General features: G+C 39.9%; 1 protein-coding gene across 1 annotated transcript in view; it reads right to left on the bottom strand.

Annotated features, from left to right (window-relative positions):
* LOC131237186 (T-complex protein 1 subunit eta) overlaps positions 1–23,578 on the bottom strand; it is a 51,320-nt gene extending 27,742 nt beyond the window's left edge. Inside the window, exons 1-4 of the mRNA XM_058234857.1 lie at positions 23,422–23,578; positions 23,041–23,301; positions 17,780–17,905; positions 17,479–17,682 (exon numbers count right to left, since the gene is read on the bottom strand). Coding sequence (XP_058090840.1) covers positions 17,479–17,682; positions 17,780–17,905; positions 23,041–23,301; positions 23,422–23,436 — 606 coding nt within the window. The 5' untranslated portion in view covers positions 23,437–23,578. The remainder of the gene's footprint in view (positions 1–17,478; positions 17,683–17,779; positions 17,906–23,040; positions 23,302–23,421) is intronic.
* Positions 23,579–27,041: the final 3,463 nt, after the last annotated feature.

Here is a 27,041-nt window from a genome sequence, read left to right as displayed (position 1 = left end):
TTGAACGGTGAAGAATGAAAAATATCAAATGATCCTAGTTCAGAAAAACAAGTGTTTGCAAATTAACGGTGAAAATTATTTAAATAATTTAATTTTGGAATTGTGACGTGGCAACAATAGTGCCATAATTTAATTTATTAATTTTGAGTTAATGTATGCCTCATGGACAATTTTTACAGCCACGTACATAGGGCCCACCACGATGTATGTATTCTATATCAATGACGCCCATCCGTTTCATCAAATCATTTTAAGGCATGGTCCAAAAATGAGGTAGATTCAAATCTAAGGTGGACCACTAGTGGGTGAGGCCTTGAAACTGGGGTCCACCTTAATGTATTTGTATATTTGTGTCGTCAATCTATTTTGCCAACTCACTTTAAAGCATGATCCAAAAAATCAGGCAGATTTAAACCTTAGGTGGACCTCTAGTGAATGACGCCCTAAACATAGGACCAACCTTGAATCCTTGATGCATTTGTTGTATATCCATGTTGTCCATCCTTTTTGCCAACTCATTTTAGGGGATGGTCCATAAATGAGGCAAATCCAAATCTTTGGAGGACCACACAGTAGGGATTGAATTCCCACAATTAAAACTTTTATTATTATTATTATTATTTATTTATTATTTTAAAGTTGCAACTTTTGTTTTCCTTGATCCAGGTCCACGCAACCTTATCAGTAGTTTCGATGGTAAATAAACATTACAGTGGGCCATAATAAGTTTTTAACAATGGGCATTCAATCCTACTGTGCGGTCCACTTGAGACATGGATCTACATCATTTTAAGGACCATGCCTTGAAATGATCAGGAAAAACTGATGGGCAGCATGGATAAATAATACAACACATAAATCAAGGTGGGTCGCATGCACTAAAACAATGCAAGTGCACAATGGGCATTCAATCCTATTGTGCGGTCCACTTGAGATCTGGATCTGCTTCATTTTAGGGACCATGCCTTGAAATGATCAGGAAAAATTGATGGGTGGCATGGATATATAATACAACACATAAAGCAAGGTGGGCCACATGCACTAAAACAATGCAAGTGCACAGTGGGCATTCAATCCTACTATGTGGTCCACTTGAGATCTAGATCTGCTTCATTTTAGGGACCATACCTTGAAATGATCAGGAAAAACTGATGGGTGGCATGGATATATAATAAAATACATAAATCAAGGTGGGCCGCATGCACTAAAATAGTGCAAGTGCACTAAACAGCGTGCGCCGCAGACCACTTAAACAAATAAGGTCTGTGGCTGTTTTATAGCCACGCACCCATTCATTTTTTTTTCAGACCGAGAGAGAGAGAGGGAAATGAGAGGGAAAAAGAAAAAATGAGAGGGAAAGAAAGGGAAAATGAGAGAGAAGAAGAAAACGAGAGGGAAAGAGAGGGAAAACAAGAGAGAAGGAGAAAACGAGAGGGGCAACTACAGCAGGGCCACAACCGCAGCCCGAGAAGGAGGAGGAGAAAACGAGAGGGGCAGCCGCAGCCCGAGAAGAAGAAGAAGAAGAAGAAGAAGTAAAATAAATAAATAAAATAAAAAGTATGCTTTTTTTCTTTTTTTCCTATTTTCTTTAGGCCTGTAACAGTTGCTACAGTACCATAACGGCCGTTATGGGCCGTAACGGCCGTTACGTGCACAAAAAAGAGGGGGTGGCTGTTACGACCCCGTAACGCGTAATGGTCACGGCTGTTACCGTTTCATATCGGCCGTTATGGCCGAAATGTAACCGTTTTCGAACAACATGATTGCAATCCTTGTGTCCAAACATAAAATCAAACATGTATATAACATGATCTAGTGATTCTTCTTTTGCTTTTGAATGTATTGTTTATGTTTCCACATGTCTTCTTACATTTATAAATTATATTAATAGATTTTGAAAACACTTGCATCAATTCAGTTAGACAACACAGATTAGGACCCCATACAAAGAAAACATATTATGTGCACTTATTTATTTTTGTAATGTTTTGATTTATAAATGTGTTGATGTCTTTTTTAACAATCACTGAAGTTTCACTGAAAAATTCGACCAATTTCCCCATGTTTCCAACAACAACGATACATTACGCGATACAACCGATATATCCCATGCAATAATCGATGCGTATCCGTATCCCAAGGGTGCGGTACCTAATGCGATACTGATATTTCGAACACTGCATCCAAGTCGCGATCAAATAAGGGAAGATATGTCTCCCGATTTCTCTCTCTTATCTCAAAATAAAGACAAATATGAAGGGGGGAAAAAAAAATCGGCCTTCCAGTGAAAGCTGAAGGTATGTTTTGGAAATCTGACAATTGCGGGGTATTTTTGGGGAAAATTCCTTTGATCTAAGAAAAATATGATTTTTGGGGGGATTTTTTTCATATTTTCCAATTCCGACCGAACTAAGCTTCAATCCTCAATTTCAGCCCCACTTTGTGCTCGAATCCATTGATTTTGTAAAGCAGTTGCCGAATTTGTCTTTACAACTTAGATTTGTAGAGAGATTTTTTAAATCCTTCGTTTTAGTTCTTTCTTTCTTTTTTTTTTTGAATTTTCAGTATTTACACAAGCTGCGAAATATCTTTTGAGTTTTGAAGTTTTTGGAAATCTTGGTGAAATAGTCCGAAAATTTTGACAAAGTTAGAATATTGAATTCTTCGAAAATTTCAGCGATATCTCATCAATTTCCGTAAGAGAAACGACTAAAGGGACTATCGGTATCGCCGCTGGGTTGGCGATACTGATAATGTCAACATCTCGCCAATATTTTAAACGTTGCGTGCCAATAAACATAATTCTTGTATTACTTGGATACTATCACGTGCACATGCTGTCTTTTTTTACGCAACATAAAGGTGGACCTACACTTTTGGCATTAAAACACTAATTTTTGGAGATCAATTAGTTCTTGGAGAGATTATATAGTAAGAAGCAGTTTAGAGAGATTAGAAAGTCTAAAGAAGCAATGCATGTGTTCTTCTAACGATAGCTAAAGACTCAAAAACATAAAACTACTCCATTGCTACTATCTCTAAAGTAGTAGAAGATTGTCTGAAAAACTTTCACACAATCGGTCTCATCAGGAGTCCTTACAAGATCCTAGCTAAGATTCTTGCTTCACGCTTTCATGAGGTGATTGCTAATGTCATCTCAGATAGCCAAGGGGCCTTTGTGGGAGGACGTCAAATTATGGACAATGCTCTCATAGTTCATGAGTGCGTGCATAGACTCCAGATTCAAAGAAAAAGTCAGGGATTACTTGCAAACTTGATATCGAGAAGGCACATGACCATGTCGAATGGAACTTCCTTGATTATTTGTTGGAGATGATGGGATGCAATGCCAAGTGGAGAAGATGAATTCAAGCGTGTCGGCTCCTCATTTTTTTCGTTGCTTGTTAATGATTGTCCAAAAAGGCTTTTTCAAGCCATTTAGGGGCCTTCGGCAAGGGCACCCACTATCTCCCTTTCTATTCTTTATCGTTGCAGAAGCTTTCAGCCGGATGTTATCAAGAGGTCAAGAGACCAATCTCATTAGCAAATTCAAGGTGTCCAAGTTGGGAGAGCCCATTTCTCATCTCCAAATCGCTGACGGCACCATTATATTCTGCGATGCTAATCCATATATGATGGACAATTTGCGAAAGATAGTCGTGTGCTTTGAGGTAGTTTCAGGCTTTAAGGTTAATTTGGGCAAAAGCAAGATCTTGGGTATCCATCTATGTAAAGACAAGGTGTCCTATTTGGCTTCAATTTTCAGATGCAAGGCTAGATCCCTTCCCTCATTATATTTGGGGCTCCTGCTGTTCATTGGGAAGCCTACCACGTATCTATGGGATAAGGTGGTTGAAAGAATCGAAAGAAAACTGTCAAAATGAAAGAATCTCGACGTTCATGTAGTTGGTGGGTAAGAAGAAAGTATTGACAATTGACATTCCATGACCATCCCAAACATGTGTTCCCTATGTAAGCAAGTTGTGAAGTCAGTCGATGATCTCTTCATTTTCTGCCCCTTAACATCCAAGGTGTGGTCTCACTTCCTCTCTCATGTCAAGACGCCATAGGCAACACCAAGCAACATTGGGGATGTCCTTTGGGCCTGGCACAGGAGATGTTTGGGAAGAAAGGAAGGGGCCATATGGCATTTGGTCATCCTAGATGTTGTTTGGTGGGCAATGTGGGCTAAGAGAAATAGGCGTTGTTTTTGCAACAGCTCTAGCTCCGTTGAGGCAGTGATGGCTAACGTCACAGTTTTCGTTTCCGAATGGGCCTCCCTCTTGAAGAATTTTGATTCCTAGTAGATTTTTATTTTTTATTTTTTTTTGTTCGTAGGGGTTTCCCCCTCTCTTGTATTCTTTTCCCACTAGCTGTTGCTTGTGGGCCTTTAATAAAATCTCCATTATCCTTCAAAAAAAAAAAAAAAAAACCAAGATCATCTTGTTCTTAGGGGGTTCCCCCTCTCTTGTATTCTTTTCCCACTAGCTGTTGCTTGTGGGCCTTTAATAAAATCTCCATTATCCTTCACAACAAAAAAAAAAAAAAAAGCCAAGATCATCCATACCTATATCCTGAATGCCTAGGTTTATCAAATGTTGGTTGTGTTGAAGGAGTTCACATTATGCATACTCCTCCGAAGTAGTATACAGATTTGGGCATCCTTTCTTATATACTCCTCAAATGTACCATTCTTGTAATATATTGTATTTAAGTCATTCTTATCATGTATCAATTACGTCTTACCCTGTATTTTCTGAAGTTAGAATATTCTCTCCCTAGAAGTTGTATCCTTCCCAAGAAATGAAGTGGAATATAAGAATCTTCTTCATCATTCAAGCATCCTCTCTTCTTCTTCTTTTTCTCTGTTTCTCTGTGAGATTTAGATCTCACTACATGGTATTAGAGCTAGAGATTACTCCCATATCCATCGATTTTAAACCATCTACTTCTTGAAGATATATGATCGCCTAAATCAAGTAGGCCCACTTCCACTGATCAAAGATGAAGAAGATCAGGGGCACATTTGACTAGATGTGAATTTATTGTGATTTACTCCATTTTTAAGGCATTTTTTACTACTTTTTTTTTCATTTTTCTTCTATTTTCAGGAAGAAATTTAAAAAAAAAAAAAAAAAAAAAAAAAAACTGTCTGGAATCAATCTCGACCATTGATTTGTCAGATTCCTTGGAGAATGGACCTTAAACTTTACCCATCTAGTCGGTTTCTTGTGTAGAATCTATCCATGATTACTAATGTTTGACGGCAAAATAAAAAATAGTTTCTTTGGGTTTTTTGTTCAATCGTTCATTTCCTATCAAGCAACTTTGGACTGTTTATACTTCTTTTCATATTGCTCTTTATTCGTACTGTTTGGTTGTTCATTACGGGTTGTTGGGTGGAATACATCTGTCTACCTGGTTGATCTTGAAGGTATGATCAGACCTGGACTTGATCTTCATTCCCTTGTTGAGTTTCATCATTCCTTTTTTTCTCTTATTTACATGCTTGAACTCAATGGATGATGCAGGACAACTAACCACTTGCTCTAAAAGCTCAAACTGATAGAACATGGTGAATCAATCTCATTATCCCATAGCCCAGGCCCCACATCCCATGGGTTAGGTCCTCGGCTGAAACCCCCCTTGTGGGCCCCACATCACATGGGTTCCGCCTCACATGGTTGAGGCCCGCCTCACACGGGCCGCTCACACCGAGTGTGCCCCCGCATTAATTACCCCCAGTGAGGAGTCTCGAACACAAAACCTCCCGCTCTGATACCACTTTGATACAGGACAACTAATCACTTGCTCTAATAGCTCAAACTGATAGAGCATGGCGAATCAATCCCTTTATCTCATAGCCCAGGTCCCACATCCCATGGGTTAGGTCATCGGCCAAACCCCCCTTGTGGGCCCTGCATCACATAGGGTCCACCTCACACAAGCCACCCGCCTCACACGGGTGGGGCCTGCCTCACATAGGCCGCCAACCCCGAGTGTGACCCTACATCTCACAAGCCACCTCACTCAAGCCTGGTGTGAAAATGCCCCTGCATTACTGGGCTTTAATCTTTTCTTTTTTTTTGGATACTCCATTACTAGCATTGCTATTGCTGCATTTACAGCTGTCCCATTTGCATTATTACATCTAGGCCCTTTTTATGGTAATTTTGCCTCGATGGCTGTCTTTTCCCAAAATTACATCTGGGATATCTGAATAGACCTCTAAAATGCATCATTCTGAAAATCCAAGTCCCCAAATAACAAATACTAAGCTAACCGAAAATAATTCCCTGCAATGGTCATGAGCAGTGAAAATGTTTATTAGAGGCAAGCAAAAACTTGGATATATTGATGGGACCTTAGTTAAACCAATTTATTTGTGATGTCATGGCTGTTGAATTTTATGAGTGAAGATATTAGCAAGGGCTTGTGTTTACTTTCCTCTGCTAAATAAGAATGGGACAGTGCATGAGTTATATTCAGATCAATATAACATTGCCTAGTTCTACCAACTACATCCAGAGATAGCTTCTCTTCGCCAAGGGGATAAATCAGTTGCAGCATATTACACAAAACTTTGTAGTCTCTGGTAGAAATTGAAATATTCTGAGGATGCCAAGTTCTTTTGTTTGAAAGATACCAAAGCATAGAAAACAAATAACAAAAAATTGAAGGATAATTTAGTTATTAGCAGGGGTTCAATAATGATTTTGAACCCATTTATTAGCAGGGGTTCAATAATGATTTTGAACCCATTCATGCTCATATCTTCGGGCATCAAACCCTGTCCAGTCTCAACAGCACATACGCCCTTCTCCTCAAAGATGAGCGGCATAAGAGGCTGATGGAAACACCACTTCCCGCCATAGGAAAATCAGCACTTATCTTCAAAGGCCCCTTGGGTCGAGATAATAAGTTTAGCCATGTCACAGGAGAGTGTGATATCGGTCGTAGTAAAGGAGTACGTTTTTGTACTCATTATAAGCAGAAGAATCATTTTGTCGAGAGTTATTGGAAGCTTTATGGTAAGCTGCCTCATTATATGTCTATTGAAACAAGGGAACCTTCCATTTCTGATCGTACAACTGACTGCAATCCCTCTATATGGTTCAAATCTCTCGGACCAAATATAACTCTATGCTCCATAAGATGGCTAGCCTCCAAGGTAATTTTGCATCTGAGTCCTCCAACCTCATGCAGACATGTATTCTGACCTTCACATTACTTCTACTGGTAGTCCCTGGGTGATCAACTCAAGTGCCACCAATCACATGTCTACACTACAACGCGTGTCCTGCCATCTGCGACAGCTCACAGATGCTGGTCTCTTCATCAACTTGACATGAATAATTCCCTTCTTCATGGCGATCTTCACAAGGAAGTTTACATGTCCCCACCTAGCTTTCGATTATTGAACACGAGAGGAAAAGTCTGCAAGTTGAAGAAGATTTTGTATGGTCTCAAACAATCACCTCGGGCATGGTTTGAGAAGCAAAGTATCAATCTATGGCTCATGATGCTTGTGAGGCATTCGGCTCCAATAGCTTCTTCTCGGCATGTGCATATATCCATTTCTACTCCAATTCTATTGTATAGAGACAATCAGGTAGCTATTCACATTGTCCAATCCGGTCTTTCATGAAAGAACAAAGCACATAGAGGTCAATTGACATTTTGTTCACAAGAAGATTTCCTTCTGGCTTTCTTCATACACATGTTCGAACAAATGATCAGCTCACAAATTTTCTCACAAAAACTATTCATCCTTCTCATCTTCAAGCTATTATGGGCAAGCTGGACCTGTGTAACATCTTGCCCTACAATTGGTACTCCCTCAGGATACTATCATTTATGTTCGTTAGGTTTAATAAAATATCATTAAGGTGTGAGAGGAGAGAGAGTTCTCTAAACAACCATTTGTCTAAAATTCCCTTCTTCCTTTTCTTCTTTCTTCTCCAACATATGATTGATTACAGGCCACAAGACCAAAGCTCTTAACTAAGTTCCCTCAGAGCCTGAAAATCCTCCCGGTCCCTTCTGACCAGATGCATCATAGAGAAGCTTTAACTACATAATTCCATAGCAATTTACTGATTGGGGCCCATGCTGGACCTCCAACTAGAAAGATGCCCCTGACAGAAAATGAAATGACTTACCGAATACTAAACTTACTGAGAATCGACGGTCAAACACAACCAGCAAAACGACAATGACGGAATAAATGTGGGACATTTTCTTACACTTTGCAGCACATGGAGCAACAATTGGGCAGCGCGAAGCCCCTATTCTTAAGGTGGTTCAGCATCAAAACATTATCCAAACACCATCAAACAGAAAGCCTCTACCTTCACTGGAGCACCACCTGACCAAACTGCTGAGGATCTAAGATCCAACCCAATTCAAGACCAGGTTTAGCCTGCAGGGATTGGGAAAGTGACAAGACTGAGAAATCTCCAACAGCCTCAAGCTCCTAGACTCTCCTACCAGTGCCACCCATGCAAAGGAGAGTTGCTTCTAACTTTAAACAATAATTGAGACAACAAGATGATCTATTTACTTTTGGGATTACACCTGAATCTCGGTGACCAAACCATTTGCCTTGCCACCTGCCGGAAAAATGGGAAACTTTACCACCTCGATGAAGCGCCATCACATACAAGATTCGCACAGGAGGCAAAGAGGCACCTCTGACCACCAGCAACCCTCCCAGAATCTCGACTTGAACCCCTCGCTGGCCCTAAATCTGGTGAGCTTCGAGAACAAGCCATGAACTGAAGATATGCCTTCCAAATTACAGAACCCTTCCTGCCAGAAGCCATATTAACATCCCGTCCATTGGTTGGCATGCCATACTTAACTGCTAGGATGTTTTCAAAAAAGGTATGTTGTGATTTATAATCCTCCACCATTTTACAAGCAAAGCAGTGTTTCTTATGCCAAGGGCTGTCTTGATTGGCATGCAAATTGCATCCCAATGCACGAGATGAAACTCGTGACCAGCTTCAGTGTTATTCCAAATGAACTGCTTTGAATTGATTCAAGCTTGTTTGTGACCTTGGAAGGGCATTTGAAAAAAGACAGGTCGAAAGGGATATCAGCAAGGAAAGTCAGCCACAACCTTGGAAGGACTAAAGTTTTGATTGATGGAGGTCTACATGACATTGGGCAGCACAATGCCCTTTTCTCCACTTCACTCTTGTGACAAAAACCACTATATCTTCAGAAGGCTTCAGTTGTAGACAATTTGAGGGGTTTAGAGTTAGGCAAAGAGGCCTATGTAAACATAAATCACTACACATACACATATACCATCCTCATCCACACCTTATCCCAATTAATTGGGGTAAGCACTATACAGACATACATATCACATACGCATGTGTACACACACACACACACACACACACACACAAAAAAAAAAAAAACATATAGATATGAATACTATAGAGAGACATGAATACATGGACAGAGATTTCTATACATCATCGCCATAGCTTTATCCCAACTATTTCAAGGGACTTTTTTATACATGTATAACTATTAAGTCTATAATATAATAAATCAATATATAAGTAACATAAGTGTTCGCATTTTGTGTTTTCCCAGAATGTCATGTCTGAATCAACAAATTTCTTCATGTTCTTAAAAGTAGGTTTTAAAGCAAAGAAGTTGCTAGAAATTGGCGTGCCCAAAAGCTGTTGACGGAAGAAAGAATGTTGTAGTCAGTGCACAAGTTCAAAGAATGTTGTAGTCAGTGCGCAAGTTCGAGAAGCGAAATCATAAAACATCAATTTATATCAATGACCTCTATCAAGTAGAAATAAATAAGGGAAACATCTAGACCCAGAAAAGGTGTTTCTTTGTAGCAAAGGTTTTCAGTTTACGCAGCTAAATAATTTGAAAGGAGAGAAACTGCCGGACATATGGGTTCCTGTTGAGGCAGAAGCAAAATCACGGTTTTGTTTGGATTGGGGGAAAACCTCAGAAATCTGTGGGAAAGAAAGTAGAGGAAACAGTAAAAAGTGTTTCCTTTCCAAAGTAATCCTCAAAAAGTGAGGAAACAAGTGGCCCAAAAAAAAAAAAAAAAAAACTATTTAATTAATTTCCTCAGTTGGTGGGAAAATGCTACGGCTCCCTAATTCATTATAGCACTTTTCCTTAGTTTAGGTAGATAACCAACAATGGGAACGGAAAAGGAAATACATTTCCATAGAATATCAAGTTGCTAAAAAAAACATTGGAGATGGAAATGAATTTCCTTTTCCCCTACATCTCCCTGATTTGCAGATTCCAAGGGGGGTTTCCATTTCCACGTTTTGGTCTCATCCAATCCAAACAGGCTAACTTATCTTTTGGGAAATCCAAAAGCACTTGGATTGGTGCCAACAGTTCCTGGCATGAATCTGTCCACTTTTCACAATAAATTTTTTGCCCTTCTGAAATTTCTACCAAAAGCATAAATTTCAATAATCCCAGTAGAACCTTTTCAGTTCCCAAAAACCAGCCACCACAACAAACCTACTCTACCAGACATGACAGATGATTGTTTCAAGAACAAGTTCAGTGAAATCATTCTGATAACTTGACAAGCTGCTCATCCAATTGAGTACTTGGGTGCAAGGTATCCCCTGTATCGGTATCGGTTGGGCTAACGGTGCCCTCCGATACTGATACGAATACGGGGTTGTAACGGCGATATGGGAGCGTAACGGCCCGTAACGGTGCAATTTTTTTTTTTGCCAAAAAAATATGAAAAAATATAGATTAAATCCGAAATATTCTAAGCATTCCAAATGTGCATTCATTTATAAATTGGAACATGTTTATGGTGGTGTAACGGTCCACTCTTTGGTGAGAAGTTGTATCGGACTGTCTGATTAATTTTTGAACCAGGTAACCTGAATTTGACTACAAAATTCATATATTTAATTTTTTAAATATCTAATTTATATACTTAACAACTTGATATCATTTCTCCTAATAGTTCTTTAAAAAAATGAAATTAAATTCAGGCAGATGGCGTTGCCAATTTGCGGCTGACTTGGAGGACCAATCTATGCTCCAAATCAGCCTCAAATTCATGCAATTTATTGCCATTATCCCACTTATGAATTGGTGGACATTTATTGGATAGTGAATCATGAAAAAAATCAAAAGGCCTTATTTTAAAAAATAAAAGTCCACAAATTAACAATTAAAACTATTCAAACAATTTGATTTTGGCAATGTGAGTTAGCAATTGCAGTCCATAATTTAATTGGTAAATTTAAGTTAATATATGTCTCGTGTACAATTTTTTTTAAAGGCCCGAATTAGGCGGGACTCAGATTGTGAAGTGTAGCACACGTGTCAAAGTTTTTTGGGCCCCACCCATGATGAATGTGTTATATCCACACCGTTCATCCATTTTGCCAAATAATTTTAGGGCATGAGCACAAAAATAAGACACATCCAAAGCTCACGTGGACTGCACCATAAGAAACAACAATAATTAAACGTCCACCATTAAAAATTTATTAGGGGCTACAAAAGTTTTAAATCAAGCTGACTTGTGTGTTTTCCCTTCATCCACGTCAATATGACCCAATTAACAGGTTAGATGAAAAATAAACATTACAGTGGACCCTAAGAAATTTTTAATGGTGAGCATTCTATAACCACTATTTCCTATAGTGTGGTCCACCTGAGATTTGGATCTTACTAATTTTTTAGATCATGACCTAATATGATATGGCAAAATGGATGGACGGCAATATATACGTTATGGTGGGGCCACGCGGCACGTGTACAAAACGTGCTGCATAACTCCAGAGAGTCCGCCTAGTGTACCTGTGTGTATTAACGTCAGTAAGTCCTGTGGGTCTGATCATGAGGTATGTGTTATATCTAAACCGTCCATTCATTTGATGAGATCGTCTTAAGGCTTGACACGAAAAATAATACAGATCTAATTATCAAGTGGACCACACTGCAAAAAGTAGTGGGGGATTGAACGTCTACCATTGAAACCCTTTTTGGGATCACAGAACTTTTGGATCAATATGAAATTTGTTTTTCCTCTTCATTCAGGTCTTTTTGACCTTATGAACAGATTGGATGGAAAATAAATGTTATGGTGGGCCTACGAATTGTTTAACGGTGAAAATCATTATCTCCGCTACTATTTTTGGTGTGGTCCAGATGATCTTTGGATACGATTCATTTTTTGGGTAATGCTCTGAAATGATATTTAAAAATAGATGAATGGTATAGATATAATAAATACATCACTATGGAGCCCATATAACTTTGATCTCCTTTGAACTGTTCGTACAAATCGGAGCTCGAGGAGTGTCAGCGCTCGTCTTAGCGTGACACGTACCTACAGCAACTAGCTAGTGTGTGGTACGCCTGCAAATTAAAAAAAAAAAAAATTTTAAAGGGAGAGAGGGAAACCGAAAAGAAAAAAGAGGGAAAGAAGAGAAGAAAAAAAGAGGGAAAGAGGGAAAGAACAGAGAGAGAGAGAGAGAGAGAGAAGAAGAAGAAGAAGAAAAAGAAAAAGAAAAAGAAAAAGAAGGCCATAGCCGCAGCCGCAGCTGCCCGAGAAGAAGAAGAAGAAAAGAAAGGAAAAAAGGAAAGTTTTTTTCTTTTTTTTTTCAAGGCCCATAACAGCCGTTACGGGTCCGTAACGGCCGTTACAGTCACAGATAACGGCCGTTTCAAACCCGTATCGCATAACGGTGTCGGCCATTACCGTTACGTATCGGCCGATACGGCCGTATCATAACGGATACAGGACACCTTGCTTGGGTGCCATCTGATAAACTGAAAAATAAGCTCTGAAAATTAAATCAAGTACTGAGAGCTTAAAAGTGCTGAATTTTAGTATTTATTAAGTACTGGAAATTTTGTTTGGTAATTTGTCTGAAAAAGATGTTAATATCTAAAAATAAGCACTTTTTTTCAAAGACTTGTTTGGTAAACACAAATCACAAGTGTCTGAAAATTACCAATTTGTCATATTTGCCCCTATCGCTCAATTTCTATCTTTTATAAAGTAAACGACGAAACATAATATTGCCCATCCAAATTAGCCCATTGACATTATACCCCGGCCAATTTAGTTTTAGCCATCCATTTGACAGCCACAAATTGAATTGTTAGACTCTAGATGACCTTGATTTTGAGGCTATGATCCATTTACAACGGGACCCACAGCTTGGATGGTCTGGACGGACATACATCTATGCAACGCAACGTGTATGATACACGAGTCACCACCATTTTAAATATCGTGGCAAGCTACCAAAGTAGCCTTCAACGAACATGGATCAAGCTACGACCCAACCAAGTGGGTGCGACCCTGATCATGGGGCCCACCTCGATGCATGTGTTGTATATCCACACCGCCCATCCTTTTGCCAGCTCATTTTAGGGCATGGGCCCAAAAATGAAGCAGATTCAAATCTCTAAGTGGACCATGGTTCTGAATGTCGGCATTGGTTGGCATATCAACCTGGTGGGAAAATAATACAATACAACATCGCGTATTGGTATCAGGGCCATATCAGCCCGTATCGGTCAAATTTTTTTTAAGCCAAAGAATTAAGGAAAATATCAGGAAAACAAGAGAATAATAAGATATTCAAGAATCAATCCCTTTTTTTTGTATTTTGGACATACATATGATGGTGTATCAAACCATTCTTTGATGAGAATATTATCTATCAATTTGACTTGTTGAAGGTAAAATAAATAGGCCCTAATTGTACACAAATCAAACATGATTGGTGAACTAGGGCCCATTACATTGAAATAAAACAAAAAGATGATGAAATATATCAAAAAGAAGCGAAGGTTTACCCTTCTATCCGATTTCTCCCATAATCGTCCACTTCGCTTCGATTTGTCAATTCTCATTCAAATCATTTGTTTTGATCCCAAAATAGGTCAGGATCTAGCCTAAAATGAGTTTTTAAGTTTCTTTCGTGGTTTAAATGAAAAGGGGAGAGAGAGAGAGAGGAGACATGAGTAAAATTTTGAGGAAAAAAAAATCAAAATTGGACTTTTATGGGCATATCAGCCTGTATCGACCATATCAGCCCTGCAGCGATGTTGATCCACCCCGTATCGGCCGATACAGGCTGATATACATCAATTTTTCCATATCGGGCTGATACGACCCCATATTGCGTATCATCTCGTGCTGATACAAATACAATACAACCGTATTGGCCAATACAATACCAATATTCATATCTATGGGTGACCCACACCACAAGAAACAGTGGTGATTGACCATAAAAGCCTTTTAAGGGCCACAAAAGTTTTGGATCAAGCTGATATTTGTTTGTTCCCTTCATCCAGGTCTGTGTGACCTTATCAACAGGTTGGATGGCAAATAAACAATAGGGTGGACCTTAGGAAGTTTTTAATGGTGGGCATTTAATGACCACTGTTTCCTGTGATGTGATCCACCTAAGATTTGCATCTGATTCATTTTTAGGACCATGCACTAAAAGAAGCCGGAAAAATGGCTGGACGACGTGGATATATAATGCATACATCAAGGTGGGCCCACTGTCAAGGTCACACCCACCTGGCTGGATGGGGGTCATGGCTAATCCGCGTTCGTCTTGGGAGCGGATTAGGTGTTACCCTTAGGGCCTATTTGTTTTTCAAAATCCACTGTAAATGAGTTGTAAGTGAGCAATTATTACTTTTACAGTTGTTTGGAAAAGAATAATTTTGGATGTAATTTGGCCTCGAAAACTGTGGCGCAAAGGCGTTGTTATCGGACGAAAATTATAGTGGTAGCATTTGTGGGGCCCATCATTATGCATGTGTTTGATCCACTCCCTTCACATGTTCTACGTGTTCATTTTATGGCATGAGCCAAAAAACGAGGCAGATACAAGGCTCAAGTGGACCACACCACAGGAAATAAGAGGAATTTAACACCTACCATTGAAAGTTAAAACAAGCGTAGGGCCCACAGGAATGAGTATCTACCATCCAACCTGTTCATAGCGTCACACAGACATAGATGAAGGGAAATCACAAAAATAAGCTTGATCCAAAACTTTCGTGGCCCCAAAAAAGAAATAAATGGTAAGCATTCATTTTCCTGCTGTTTTATGTGGCGTGGTCCAGCTGAGCTTTGGATCTGCCTCATTTTTGGGCTCATGGTCTAAAATTAAAGGGAAAAACAAATGGATGGTAGGATCAAGCACATACATAATAGTGGGCCCCACATGTTTTAGTGGAAAAAATCCACTTTTCCTCAGTTTCAATGCACTGTCAACATCAAGTCAATGTCAAAGGCGTCTTCCCAGCATAAATACAAGGGTAAATAATAATTACCCATTTACCCAGGGAATTGAAAAAAAAAAAATAGGCCCTTAGTGTAAGTTCCCCTGACCGTGGGGCCCAATTTGATGTATGCTTGCATCTCCACGCCATCCATCAGTTTTTACTGCTCATTTTAGGCCATGCTTCCAACTAAAGCAGATCCAAATCTCAAGTTGACCAAACAGTAGGGATTGAATGCCCGCCATTAAAAACTGTTCATGGGCTACAAAAGTTTTGGATCAAGTTGATATTTGTTGTTTGCCTTCATCCAGGTCTGTGTGACACCATCAATAGATTGGATGACAAATAAATATTACGGTGAGCCTTATGTTTTAATGGTGGGCATTCAATGACCATTGTTTCTGGTGGTGTGGTCCACATGAGAATTGAATTTGCTTCATTTTTGGAACCATGGCCTAAAGTAAGATGAAGAACCAATGGACGGCATAGATACAACACATGCTTCAAGGTAGGTCCCACGGTCAGGGCAACACCCACTAACATATTACCAGGGTATCACGTAATCTCCTCCCCTTCGTGATCCGGTTTTGATGGACTCCAATTCCGTAGCATAGAGAAATGCACGTAGGTTGCTCCCATGTTGACAAGGCAAAGTTCTGTGAGCCCCACCATGATATATCGTTATATCCACACCGCCCATCCATTTTGTCAAATCATTTTAGTACATGAGCCCAAAAAATGAGGTAGGTCCAAAGCTCAAGTGGACCACACCACATAAAACAGTGGTGATTGAACCCCTACCATTGAAAACTTCTTAAGGGTCATAGAAGTTTTGGATCAAGCTGATACTTTTGCTTTCCCTTCATCCAGTTTTGTGTGACCTCATGAACAGGTTGGATGGCAAATAAACATCATGATGGGCCCTAGGAAGGTTTCAACGGTGGGCGTCATTGCCCCATTGCTTCCCATGGTGTGGACCACTTGAGCTTTGTATCTGCCCCATTTTTTTGGCTCATGCCCTAAAATGATCTGGTAAAATGAATGAACGCTGTGGATATAACACATACATCATGGTGGGGCCCATAGAACTTTGCCACATAAAAGTACTAAGATCTCACTGGAGTCACTTGAAAAAGGGCAAAGTTGTCACTTAGAATAAGTTTTAAGGATATTCTAGTCAAAATTGGCAAAAGATTTTAATGCAAATCACTTACCGACCTCATTTCACGTGTTAAGTCAAGGGAGGGAAGCTTTTTTTAAAAAAATGAATGAACGGTGTGGATATAACACATACATCATGGTGGGGCCCATAGAACTTTGCCACATAAAAGTACTAAGATTTCACCGGAGTCACTTGAAAAAGGGCATAGTTGTCAGACTTAAAATAAGTTATAAGGATATTTTAGTCAAAAAAGATTTTAACGCAAATCACTTCCCATCCGCATTCCAGGTTAAGTGTCGAGTCAAGGGAGGGAAGCTTTAAAAAAAAAAAAAAAAAAACCTTTTTTTCAGTTAAAATCCAAATTAAGCACTTAATTTGGAGGGATTTGTCAAACAATCTGAATCAAGGAAAATCATTGACAATGGTTCACTTCAGTGATAAGTACTGAAAATAAGTTCTACCAAACAGGCCCTTAGTCTTAATACAAATAAACTACCTGTTTGGATATGGAAAACCATGGAAAAGTGGATATGGAAAACCACAGTAGAATGCCAAGGATAGGGAAAACCACAGTAGAATGCCAAGGATAGGGAAAACCACAGTAGAATGCCAAGGATATAGAGAAGTCAAAAAGTGGACATGGAAAACCACAGTAGAATGCCAAGGATAAGGAAAACCATGGAAATCAATCCAGTTTACACTTTTTCTTTAATCAGCAACCCAGTTTACACCTTTTTTTAGCAAGGTTGTTTTCCATGGAAACCAACATTTAACATAGTTTTTATTTTTATTTTTATTTTTTAGACGAAATTGGTGTCCATGTTTTCTAAGGGAAGAGTGTGGAAATGGAAAATGATTTCGACAGCTACTTTTTTTTCTTATTTTCTTAAACAGCACAGAATTAGATTTCCTGAAAGCCTTTTTTCTTTTCCATGGTTTTCAAACAAGCGGAAATCAGTAGTCAATAGCAAATGGAAATCAGTGGTATATAACAATCACTTCAGGAAGAAAAGGCATACCTTCTTTATGCCAATTAAATTTAATCTATCATCATCGCCGATTGCAATGACAGCCTCCACAACCATAGATGCAAAAAACTCCTTTTCACCACCAATGAGCTTCGAGGAGAGTGTTGTAGCAGCACATTTAGCCAGTAAGCTTTTCTTTTCTTCAAGACTTTTCCCTTCTATGCTTACAGCGAGCTCTTTGATTTTGTTAATTGCCTACAGTAGATGTCACAAGGCTCCTGACTCAGAGAACCCAGAATTGAATCCCTAATAACACAAAAGAATGAACTATGAGAGAGAGATATATATATACCAAATAACATGCAGTCCGGTAACTGCGGATAAGATTCTGAGGATGGACCCCATCCTCAATAAAGGGCTTTGCCTCCTTCAAAAACTCCCCTGCAAGGAGCACCACAGTTGTGGTTCCATCACCAACCTGAACACAAACAGAACAAATCGTCAAACTTCCAAAACATATTAACATATTGCTCTTCAGAATGCAGTGACAAACAAAAACATCTAAGAGATTGGGAAAGCCAGACTGCCTGGTCCCACAGATATTCAACGTAAATTGACTTCTTAAGCAAATCTTTTGACATATGAAAGCGATTATGCTTTCCCAACTTACTGTTACGCTTAGAAAATAAAAATGAATGGTTACTTGCTACTTCATATTTTCCAAAAGAAAAAACTGTTCACCCGTGCGGATAAAGCGAATGCACTGGCCATCAAAATTCAAGGGCTATGACTCAGTCAAGATGCATTGTAGGAACAATGAGGGTGTAAATTTTACATTTCCATTACATTGGGCTACTTGGTCACAACTGGCACTGAGTTGACTTACCAAGATACACAGTACCTTTTTAAGCAAAAATCCAAAATAATTTTTTTTTTAATTTAAAAATAGAGAATTAAGGGAACTTATAAAAGGGGTATCATCCACAAGCACAAAACAACATTTTTAGTGGGAGGTCTAAGAAACACAGTTTTCTGACCATGCATGTAAGAGCTAAGTTGCCCATCTCTTCAACCCAGTCTTTAGGCAAACCGATTACACAGCCGGTACAAATAAATACCAATCAAGACATGCTGGGTCGATGTCTTGGTATGCGATAACATCACTGGATTTTGGTCCTATCATGCTGGTTTTCAGGCTCATCAGGCATTGCATGAGTGTGTTGGCATGCGTATAATGTTGGGAAAAGAAATTAAATGCATGGTGGTTCCCTGCTATTCTGAGCAGACGACTACTGGAGCATGACCTTTCCAGTGTGTGGACTGCTTGCTGCTTGGTGGTCTGTCAGACAAATAGCCCTCCATGACCCTACTTGCTTGTCATTTGGGGCATGCATGTAATAGTTGAGCTGGGGCTAATATTGACTGGGAGCATATTGACATGTGAATGGTATCTATGTGAACCTTTACTATGGTCGGTACCAAGATCCTAGATAAAAGAGGAAGGTAGATGTTTGGTGAGCAGCCAGTTATGTCTTATGCCAACATACTGTTTAAAAGCAAACCCCAATATGCTGTGGGAAACACTGAAATAATGATGATGGTAACATCATCATCATCATCGAAGCCTTATCCCAACTAACTGGAGAAGGCCAATGAGAAAAGGTAGTGGTCAAAGTTTGATGCCAGCTGCCAACCCAATGCAAACCTCCTCTTTATCCAGGCTTTGGACCAGCAACAAGGGTGCAAAAATCCCAGACGATGATGACAATCCAGTAAATATTAACCACTTATGGTATAGGCAACTCATGGTGGTGGTAGCCAGTGACACCCTTTCCTTAAACCTTCATAAGGCCTCCTTGATGAATCAAGAAGTACAGATCAACATCAGGCCAGCTTAATTGACCAAAGGGGAAGAAAAAAAATGTATGTAAGCACTGGTAAACTTCTGCAAAGGCCATCCATGATCTATCCTCAAATTTGGATTAAAAACAATCATTATTAATTTTCTTTGCCTTGAACCACTAAAAAGTTTTTAAAAAATTAAGAGACTGTTTGTATAGAGTGCAAACTAGGGGACAGCAAAGCAAAGCAAGTATGTGACATAAGCAGAAAGTAAATTGACATCAACGCCAGGGGAAACAAATTCTTTTGCACCCATTTGTTTTGCAAAAGAGAAGTCTTAGAATGCTACGCATTTGAAATTGTTTGGATTGCAATGCCACAAAGGGAAACCTTTTTTCTCTCCACATTTGCCATTTACTGGTGTTTTAAATAGTGAATAGCGTGTAGCGTAGTGTTCACCCCTCTAAAGTGAGGGGCGCAAGCTACATGCTACTTCTAGATTTTTAATCAAGGTTGCGCTTGATTGCACCAATTTCATCATATTCGCCAAATTAGACTCCTTGATAATGAAGTTTAACAAAATTTCATAATATTTGGTGCAACTAAACACAACCTAAAGGGAAAAGGTAATCATTAAGTATAAATTTAAAAAAAAAGACAACGAAACTGATTTAATATTGTTACTTATATCATTTTTACTAAAAGCATTGAAAAGATTAACTGATTTTTATTGAAAATAGAAAAATACAACAACCATTAAAAACATTAATTGATTTTAATGCAGTGAAAAATAACTCATAATGAGAGCTACATAGCGTGTAGCGTATGTAAATTATCATGTAGCGTAGGTTACATGTGACTTAAGCTATTTTCATGAACTACGTACTGTTAAGGCTAAGCGACGCTACATAGCATTAAGGCTAAGCGACGCTATGTAGCTTTAAGGCTAAGCGACGCTACGTAGCATAAGCTACATGCTACATAGCGTAGCTATTTAAAACACTGCCATTTACACATCACGGGCAAACTCTTTTTCATCTATTTGACTTTTTGAAGAAACAAAAAGGTTGTCCTACATTCTCGAGGGAAGTGCAAAGGCAAATTGTTTGCTGCAACATCCTCCGCATTCCAAGCAAGTGCAAACATCCTATCAATGTAAATTGAATGCTTCCCCTGGCTGGTTTGCATTCTATACAAACAGACCCAAGTGGAAATTTGGGACTTCTCAACATCCAAGCACGTGGAAAAGAAAACTTCACCCCTCAAAATTGATAGTCTATGGATGGATACATAAAGAGCACTGCCACCTTTGATTTTTTCACACAGGAAGATGCAAGAGAGTAGACCCCAAGTGTTTCCTTACAAAAAGACAGTGGGACGGAGTTCTCTAATACAAACCCTTTTGGATTAAGGTTAGCAAACGGTTGTTTATGGTGCTCATGAATCTCAACCAACCATGTTTCTCCCAAAAATAGAGCTATACACGAACCGAGTTAGTTCGGTTAACTCGCTAGACTCGACTCAAAAAAGCTCAATTCAACTCGATTCAAAACTGAGTTCGAGCCGAGTCGGGCTGATTTTTTTAGCTCGAAAAAATTTCGAGCCAAGTTCGAGCTTGCCCGAGCTCGACTTGACTCGGATCGAATCGGCTCGATGACTCGGTTATGTTCATATTGATGTTGCTCGTCAAGTGTTTGATGAAATGACTCAATGAAGTGCTGTTTCGGGGTAATACATTCTCCACGGGATCAGCTAGTGGCGAAGAAGGAATGGATACGAAATAAATCACAGTAAAAAAACAAAAAAAAAAAAAACAAATATATATATATATATATATATATCTCACAATATAAAACTACACTCAAATCATGATTTTGATGTTGCCCGCCCAATGTTTGATGAAATACCTGTGAGATGTTATTGTTTTGCATTCTGTAAAAATTTGAAGATGCACTCTACATGTTTGAGAAAATGTCGCATAGGCTCGAACTGGCCCGAGCTGCTGACCAAACCAAACCAAGCCAAGCTAGCCAATCAGGCTCGAGGACCGAGCCAAGTTCGAGCTGGGGTTAGCTACTAGCCAAGCTGAGTCGAGCTGGGCCAAGCTCGACTCATGTACAGCTCTACCCAAAAACCCGTCCAAATGCCAACTTCATATGACACCCCTAATGTTGGAAATTAATATTTCTTGGCCACATATATCTAGCATCCCCCTGTCTAACCCAATTTTCAAAGTATCAGTATTGTTACATGTACAAATGATTGGGGATACAGAAACATGTATTGGTATTGCCAATACTCAAAAAAAGTATTGTTGTTTGAGGGAAACCTTAGGAAGACGGTGGAATTTTCAGCAAAACTTCAAGAGATGGTAAATGACGCATGTTTACATATATAGAAATCAAAATATAGAAATACACACACACACACACACACACACACACACACACACACACACACACATAATAAATATCCATTTTCTAAGGGCCTAACCATGTGTTATAAAAAATAAAATTAAAAAAAAAATTGTATCAAATAAATACATAAAATTTGTAGTCAATTAATAGATCAGCCAACACTCATTAATATACAGAATTTCCACACTAATTAACAGGGGAAAACATATTTTCCATTTTCTAGCATTATCTAAAAATGGAAAAAGTAGAATTTCACCAAATTCCTCCATCTTTCACTTAAATGTTAATTTTCGCCACAAATCCATGTCAACGCACGAGAATCATGCATAGACATGAGTAATAGAAGTCACCCAAGGAAAAAAAATCCAAAAAATAAGATCCTGAAAAAATGGAGATTTTTTGGGTTTCAAAAAACTTTCCAATTTTTTCCTGATTAGGGAAAGTTTTATAAGGGATTCTTCTCAAAATATGGCTGAGATTAATAATATCACCAAATATAGCCGATGTCACTGAAAATATTGGTGATATTTGGACATTTTTAAACTTCCAGCAGTTTTGGAGATGACTTACTGTTAGAGGTGTGACCCTGAAGGACGTCAACACATGACCTAGTCCAAGCATGTAAAGAGTGCTCTGGAGGTGCAGGTAGAAAAGGTCTTTTGTGTCAGGAATCAGTTCTATCTTCCTTAATGTTATGTCTTAGACTGTTTCTTCAATAAAATTTCAACACCCCTCGGAAAAAAAAAAATTTAAAAAGGATGAAAAAACAAAAAAGATTTGCTAGCTCCAACTCGAAATAGGAATTGCCACTAGTAAGCGGAATAACATGATCCTTTACCCAAGGCTTCCATCAGTACAATTCGTACAAAATGGGGCCCAGGGTTTGTTGATCCGTGTCATTGACTGTTTAGGCCTCATCATGGATTAACAAGTCACCGAAAACCTCCTGACTAGGACAATACTTCCCTTTCAATGTGTTGCCTGCAAATAGACGGCCAAGTAGAGATGTACAGCAATGATCCACAACTGAAAAGAAATACCCGATCTGTGATATTTTCAAGCTACCACAATGTGGCCCAACGAATCACTGAACCATGGGCCCTGCATATATTGACTGAAAACCATCTAGTTGCATCACACAATTCACCTAATAGTGATTAGTACACTTTCTGTTCTAAACAATAGAAGTAATTTTATTGGTTAATCTGTTATTTGCAATTTACTAATCATAGGAATGCAAGAAGACCATGAGGTAGAATGGATGGCCCAGATTCAACAATTCACATATCCAATTGATATCAGGTTTACATGATGCAGTGGCATTAACGTAAGTATGAGGAGAGGGCATTTATACCTCAGAGTCCTGTGACTTGGCGATGTCAACAAGGATCTTGGCAGCAGGGTGGACAATGTCAAGGAGCTTCATGATGGTAGCACCGTCGTTGGAGATGGTGGTATTTCCCTTGTCGTCATGGATGAGCTTGTCCATGCCGCGGGGTCCGAGGGTGGTGCGGACAGCATCGGCCACGATTGTGCAGGCGTTGATGTTGGATACCAGCTGGGCCTTCCCTTGGGATGTATCCGTCCCTTCCTTCAACAGTATGATCTGAGGTTGCTGCAAAACCCATCACCAAAATTTCTAAAATCATCCCACAACATACTCCGTTATGGTAAAAATAAAAAACAACCGTTGATTGCAAGAAATGTGAGAGAAAGGAAAAGAGAGCACGAGTACCAGCATCGCCGCCATTGGTGAGAGAGAGAGAGGGGGAGGGAGATTGAGAGGGAGAGAGAAATTAGGGATTTCAGTGGAAAAGAATGGGGGAGAGGTTTATATGAGGTTTTGAAGGGGTGGGGCGGTTGAAAAGGGAGTGCGGATGGACTGAGGAGAAGCAAAACTGGACCCGTGGCCACACGTTCCAACTCAATGCTCGTGTGCGAGCTGCACCGTGGTCATCGGGTGGCGTCCTGAGAACCAGACCGGTCTGGTCCACTGGGACGTAGCTAGGGATGGACAGGGTTTTTGTGGGGCCCACCGTGATCTATATATTTTATGCACGTCGTCCATCTAGTTTGAAAGATCATTTTAGGGCACAAACCAAAAACAAAGTCAGGCCGAAGGCTCAAGTAGACTACACCACATGAATCAGTGGAGATATAAAGCCTGCCGTGGGCCACAGAAGTTTTGGATCAAGCTTTTATTTATGTTTTCCCTCCATACAGTCTACATGACCTTATGAATGGGTTGGATGGCAAGTAAAAGTTACGGTGGGCCTTGGGAAGTTTTCAACCATAATAGTTTAATCACCACCGCTTTATGTAGTGTGGTCCACTTGAGCTTTCCATCTGCCTCTGTTTTAAGATCACCCTCTAAAATAATCTATCAAAATATATAGAAGGCAATGGATAAAACGTATAAATCCCGGTTGCCCAGTGGAACCCCCTGATATGACCATCCATCTCTAGCTAGGTCCTGGCAGGGGTACCGCCCAATCGGGTGCCCATGGTAGCCGCCAGTAGAGCCCACTGTGATCCTTACATCCATGGACGTATATTGCGTCATACCCCCGCCCGTCTCTAACCATGAACGGGCAGTTCTGTGGGCCGGCCCAGTTTGATTTGTCCGTCTATTTACGCCGCCCATCCCTTCTATCATATTATTTTAAGGTATATGCACAAAAAATGAGACAGATTAAATGCTCAAATGGGCCACACCAAATAATAAGCTTGATTGCATTAAATGCACAAAACATGAAATGCAAGTTACGTTAAATACAAGAGTCATCTGTGGTGTAGTTCACTTGAGCGTTGGATCCACCTCATTTTTTTTGTTCATGCCTTAAAATGATTTGAGAGAAGGGATGGATGGCGTAGATAAACAAATAAATCACAATGGGCCTGCTCACATAAGTTTCCATCCGTGGCTAGAGGTGGGGTAGGATGCAATCCGAGTCCTACATTGATACTCTCTAGCCATTTTGACAACTTATATTTTGGTATGATCCAAAAAATGAAGCAGAGCCAAATCTTAGGTGGACCACACCACACGAAACGGTGATGATTGAATATGGCCCATTAAAAAACTCTGGGGAGCCACCGGAGTGTTTATTTCCCATCCAACTCGTTGATAAGTTTTCAAAGACCCGAATGAAGGGACCATGCATATCAACTTAATCCAATTAATCACCATCGTTTCCCTTAGTGTGGTCCACTTAAGATTTGGATCTATTTCATTTTCTTATCATGCAATGTATGGTATTGTGCGTATAAGGCACATACTGTTGGGGATTTGTGCTGCGGAATCACACGGATCTAGATTTATGATAGCAATCCAAGAGCACCATGCAATCACAAGAGAACACAACGATTTGACGTGGAAAACCCTTGAGGGACAAAACTACCACACAAAGTGACAGAATTCCACTATGAAAAAAGAAATTACAAAGAGAAAGGACTTACCCGATTCGAATAACCTCGAATCTCACCCTTGCTACACCCTTTAAAAACCCTAAAACCCTTTTAGGAACCCTTGGAACCCCTTTAAAAAGCCTTAGCATTACTTAGAAAAGCCTTATGAACCCCTATTTATAGTTTAGAAAACTCCTCTTACGCACTTTCTAAAAAATCAACTCAAATTTGCACAGTCCGCACAAAATCCGCACTACAAATGCGTAACCCTCGACTGGTCGAAGGAGGGCCTCGACTGGTCGAAGGACTCCTTCAACCAGTTGAGCCTAACCCTCGACTGGTCGAGTACCACGGGATTCCAAAAAACTTCGCCGTTGGACTTCGAGTCGAACGAGCCTCGACCAGTCGAGTGACCCAAGGTACAGATTTAAGACATCTGTTTTCAACAATCTCCACCATGTCTTTAATCTTCAACCGTGTAGCTTTTAGACCTCTTATCTTATCTTTAAATCACAGCATAGCTTCTCACGCACATTTCGTCCTTCTTTTTCACCATCACCAAGCCTAGAGAAGTTACAGAGAATTTTAACTTCTTTGCGAGAACGATCTTAGTGATCACGTCTTCCGGATTCACACAGGTGTGAATCTCCTCCAGAGTTATGCCTCCTTCCTCAAGCACCTATCGGATAACATGGACATCCAACTAATTGCTTCACCCATTAGTACAAACGAGTAACCTAAAGTCGACTATCTGAAATCCACAATCTGCATAATCTGAATCCACACACTCTTCCAACTTTGTTCTTGTCTTTCCAAAAGTAAAGATGTGGTACTCTTATCATCTCACCACTACTCAATATTGCTTATCGGGGTATTTACTCACAATACTGATAGCCTGTGAAATAACTGGTCTAATCCAGACCATGACATACACTACCAACTACATTCGAATAAGGCTCATGAGATATCCTGTTTTTCCTCATTTGTTTTGGGACATGTCCTGAGGAAAACTTTGAGGAGAGATGCATAGGGAACGCTCTCTGGCTTTGCCTGGTCCATCACATCCTTGGTCAATACCTACCTAAGGTATTTTGCCTGAGATAACTAAAGCTTACTCCTCTTTCAGTCTCAACGTTGAGAACCATCTTTGCAGCCCCTTGATCATTTATCCTGAATGTCCCACTTAACCGAGTCTTTAGTATATTGATATCAGACATGTCATAATTGGTCATCTACATATCATCGACATACAATATCTGACCTACCATGAAGGAATCAATCTTTTTACCACTGCCTAGGCGACAGATCGCATCACGACCTCTTGCAAACTTTTCTTCTCAGCTCCTATAACTTCGAATCACTCTGGTTACTTCATGTAGATCTGCTCTTCCAATTTCTCATACAGAAGTGCAGACTCCACGTCCATCATTCCAGCTCAAGATTACATTGGCCAACTAGCGTCAATCACGGATCTAATAGACACCGACTATACCGTCGGCGCAAATATCTCTGAGAAGCCGATCCCTTCTCTCTGAGCATAACCATTCGCTACCAATCTCGCTCTGCATCCATGCTGCATCCTTCTGAAGATCCACCTGCATCCAACCACTTCCCAGCCCACTGGAAGCTCCACCAGCTTCAATGTGTCGATCTGGTACGACGAATCCATCACATCGCCCATAGTCACCTTCCACTTTCAGGACCAGGCTCACCCAGCCGTCTGAATAGAAGACGAATCCCCTGCGATATTGGAGTCGTCCATGTACCTTGCCGATATCTTGCGATTATGCTGTGTGATTATTCTCACAGGTGGCTGCTCCACCTACTCTATATCTTTGTCCGTGCATCTCAGCCTTCCCGCCTTGCCCGCTCATTTGGCCATGCCCAACATGCCGCACACGTGCAGAGGTGAAATCCGCTACATCCACTGCAACTCCACCTTTTAAC

This window comes from Magnolia sinica, chromosome 2, assembly GCF_029962835.1.
Source record: "Magnolia sinica isolate HGM2019 chromosome 2, MsV1, whole genome shotgun sequence".
NCBI lineage: Eukaryota > Viridiplantae > Streptophyta > Magnoliopsida > Magnoliales > Magnoliaceae > Magnolia > Magnolia sinica.
This window is presented reverse-complemented; position numbering and strand designations above follow the sequence as displayed.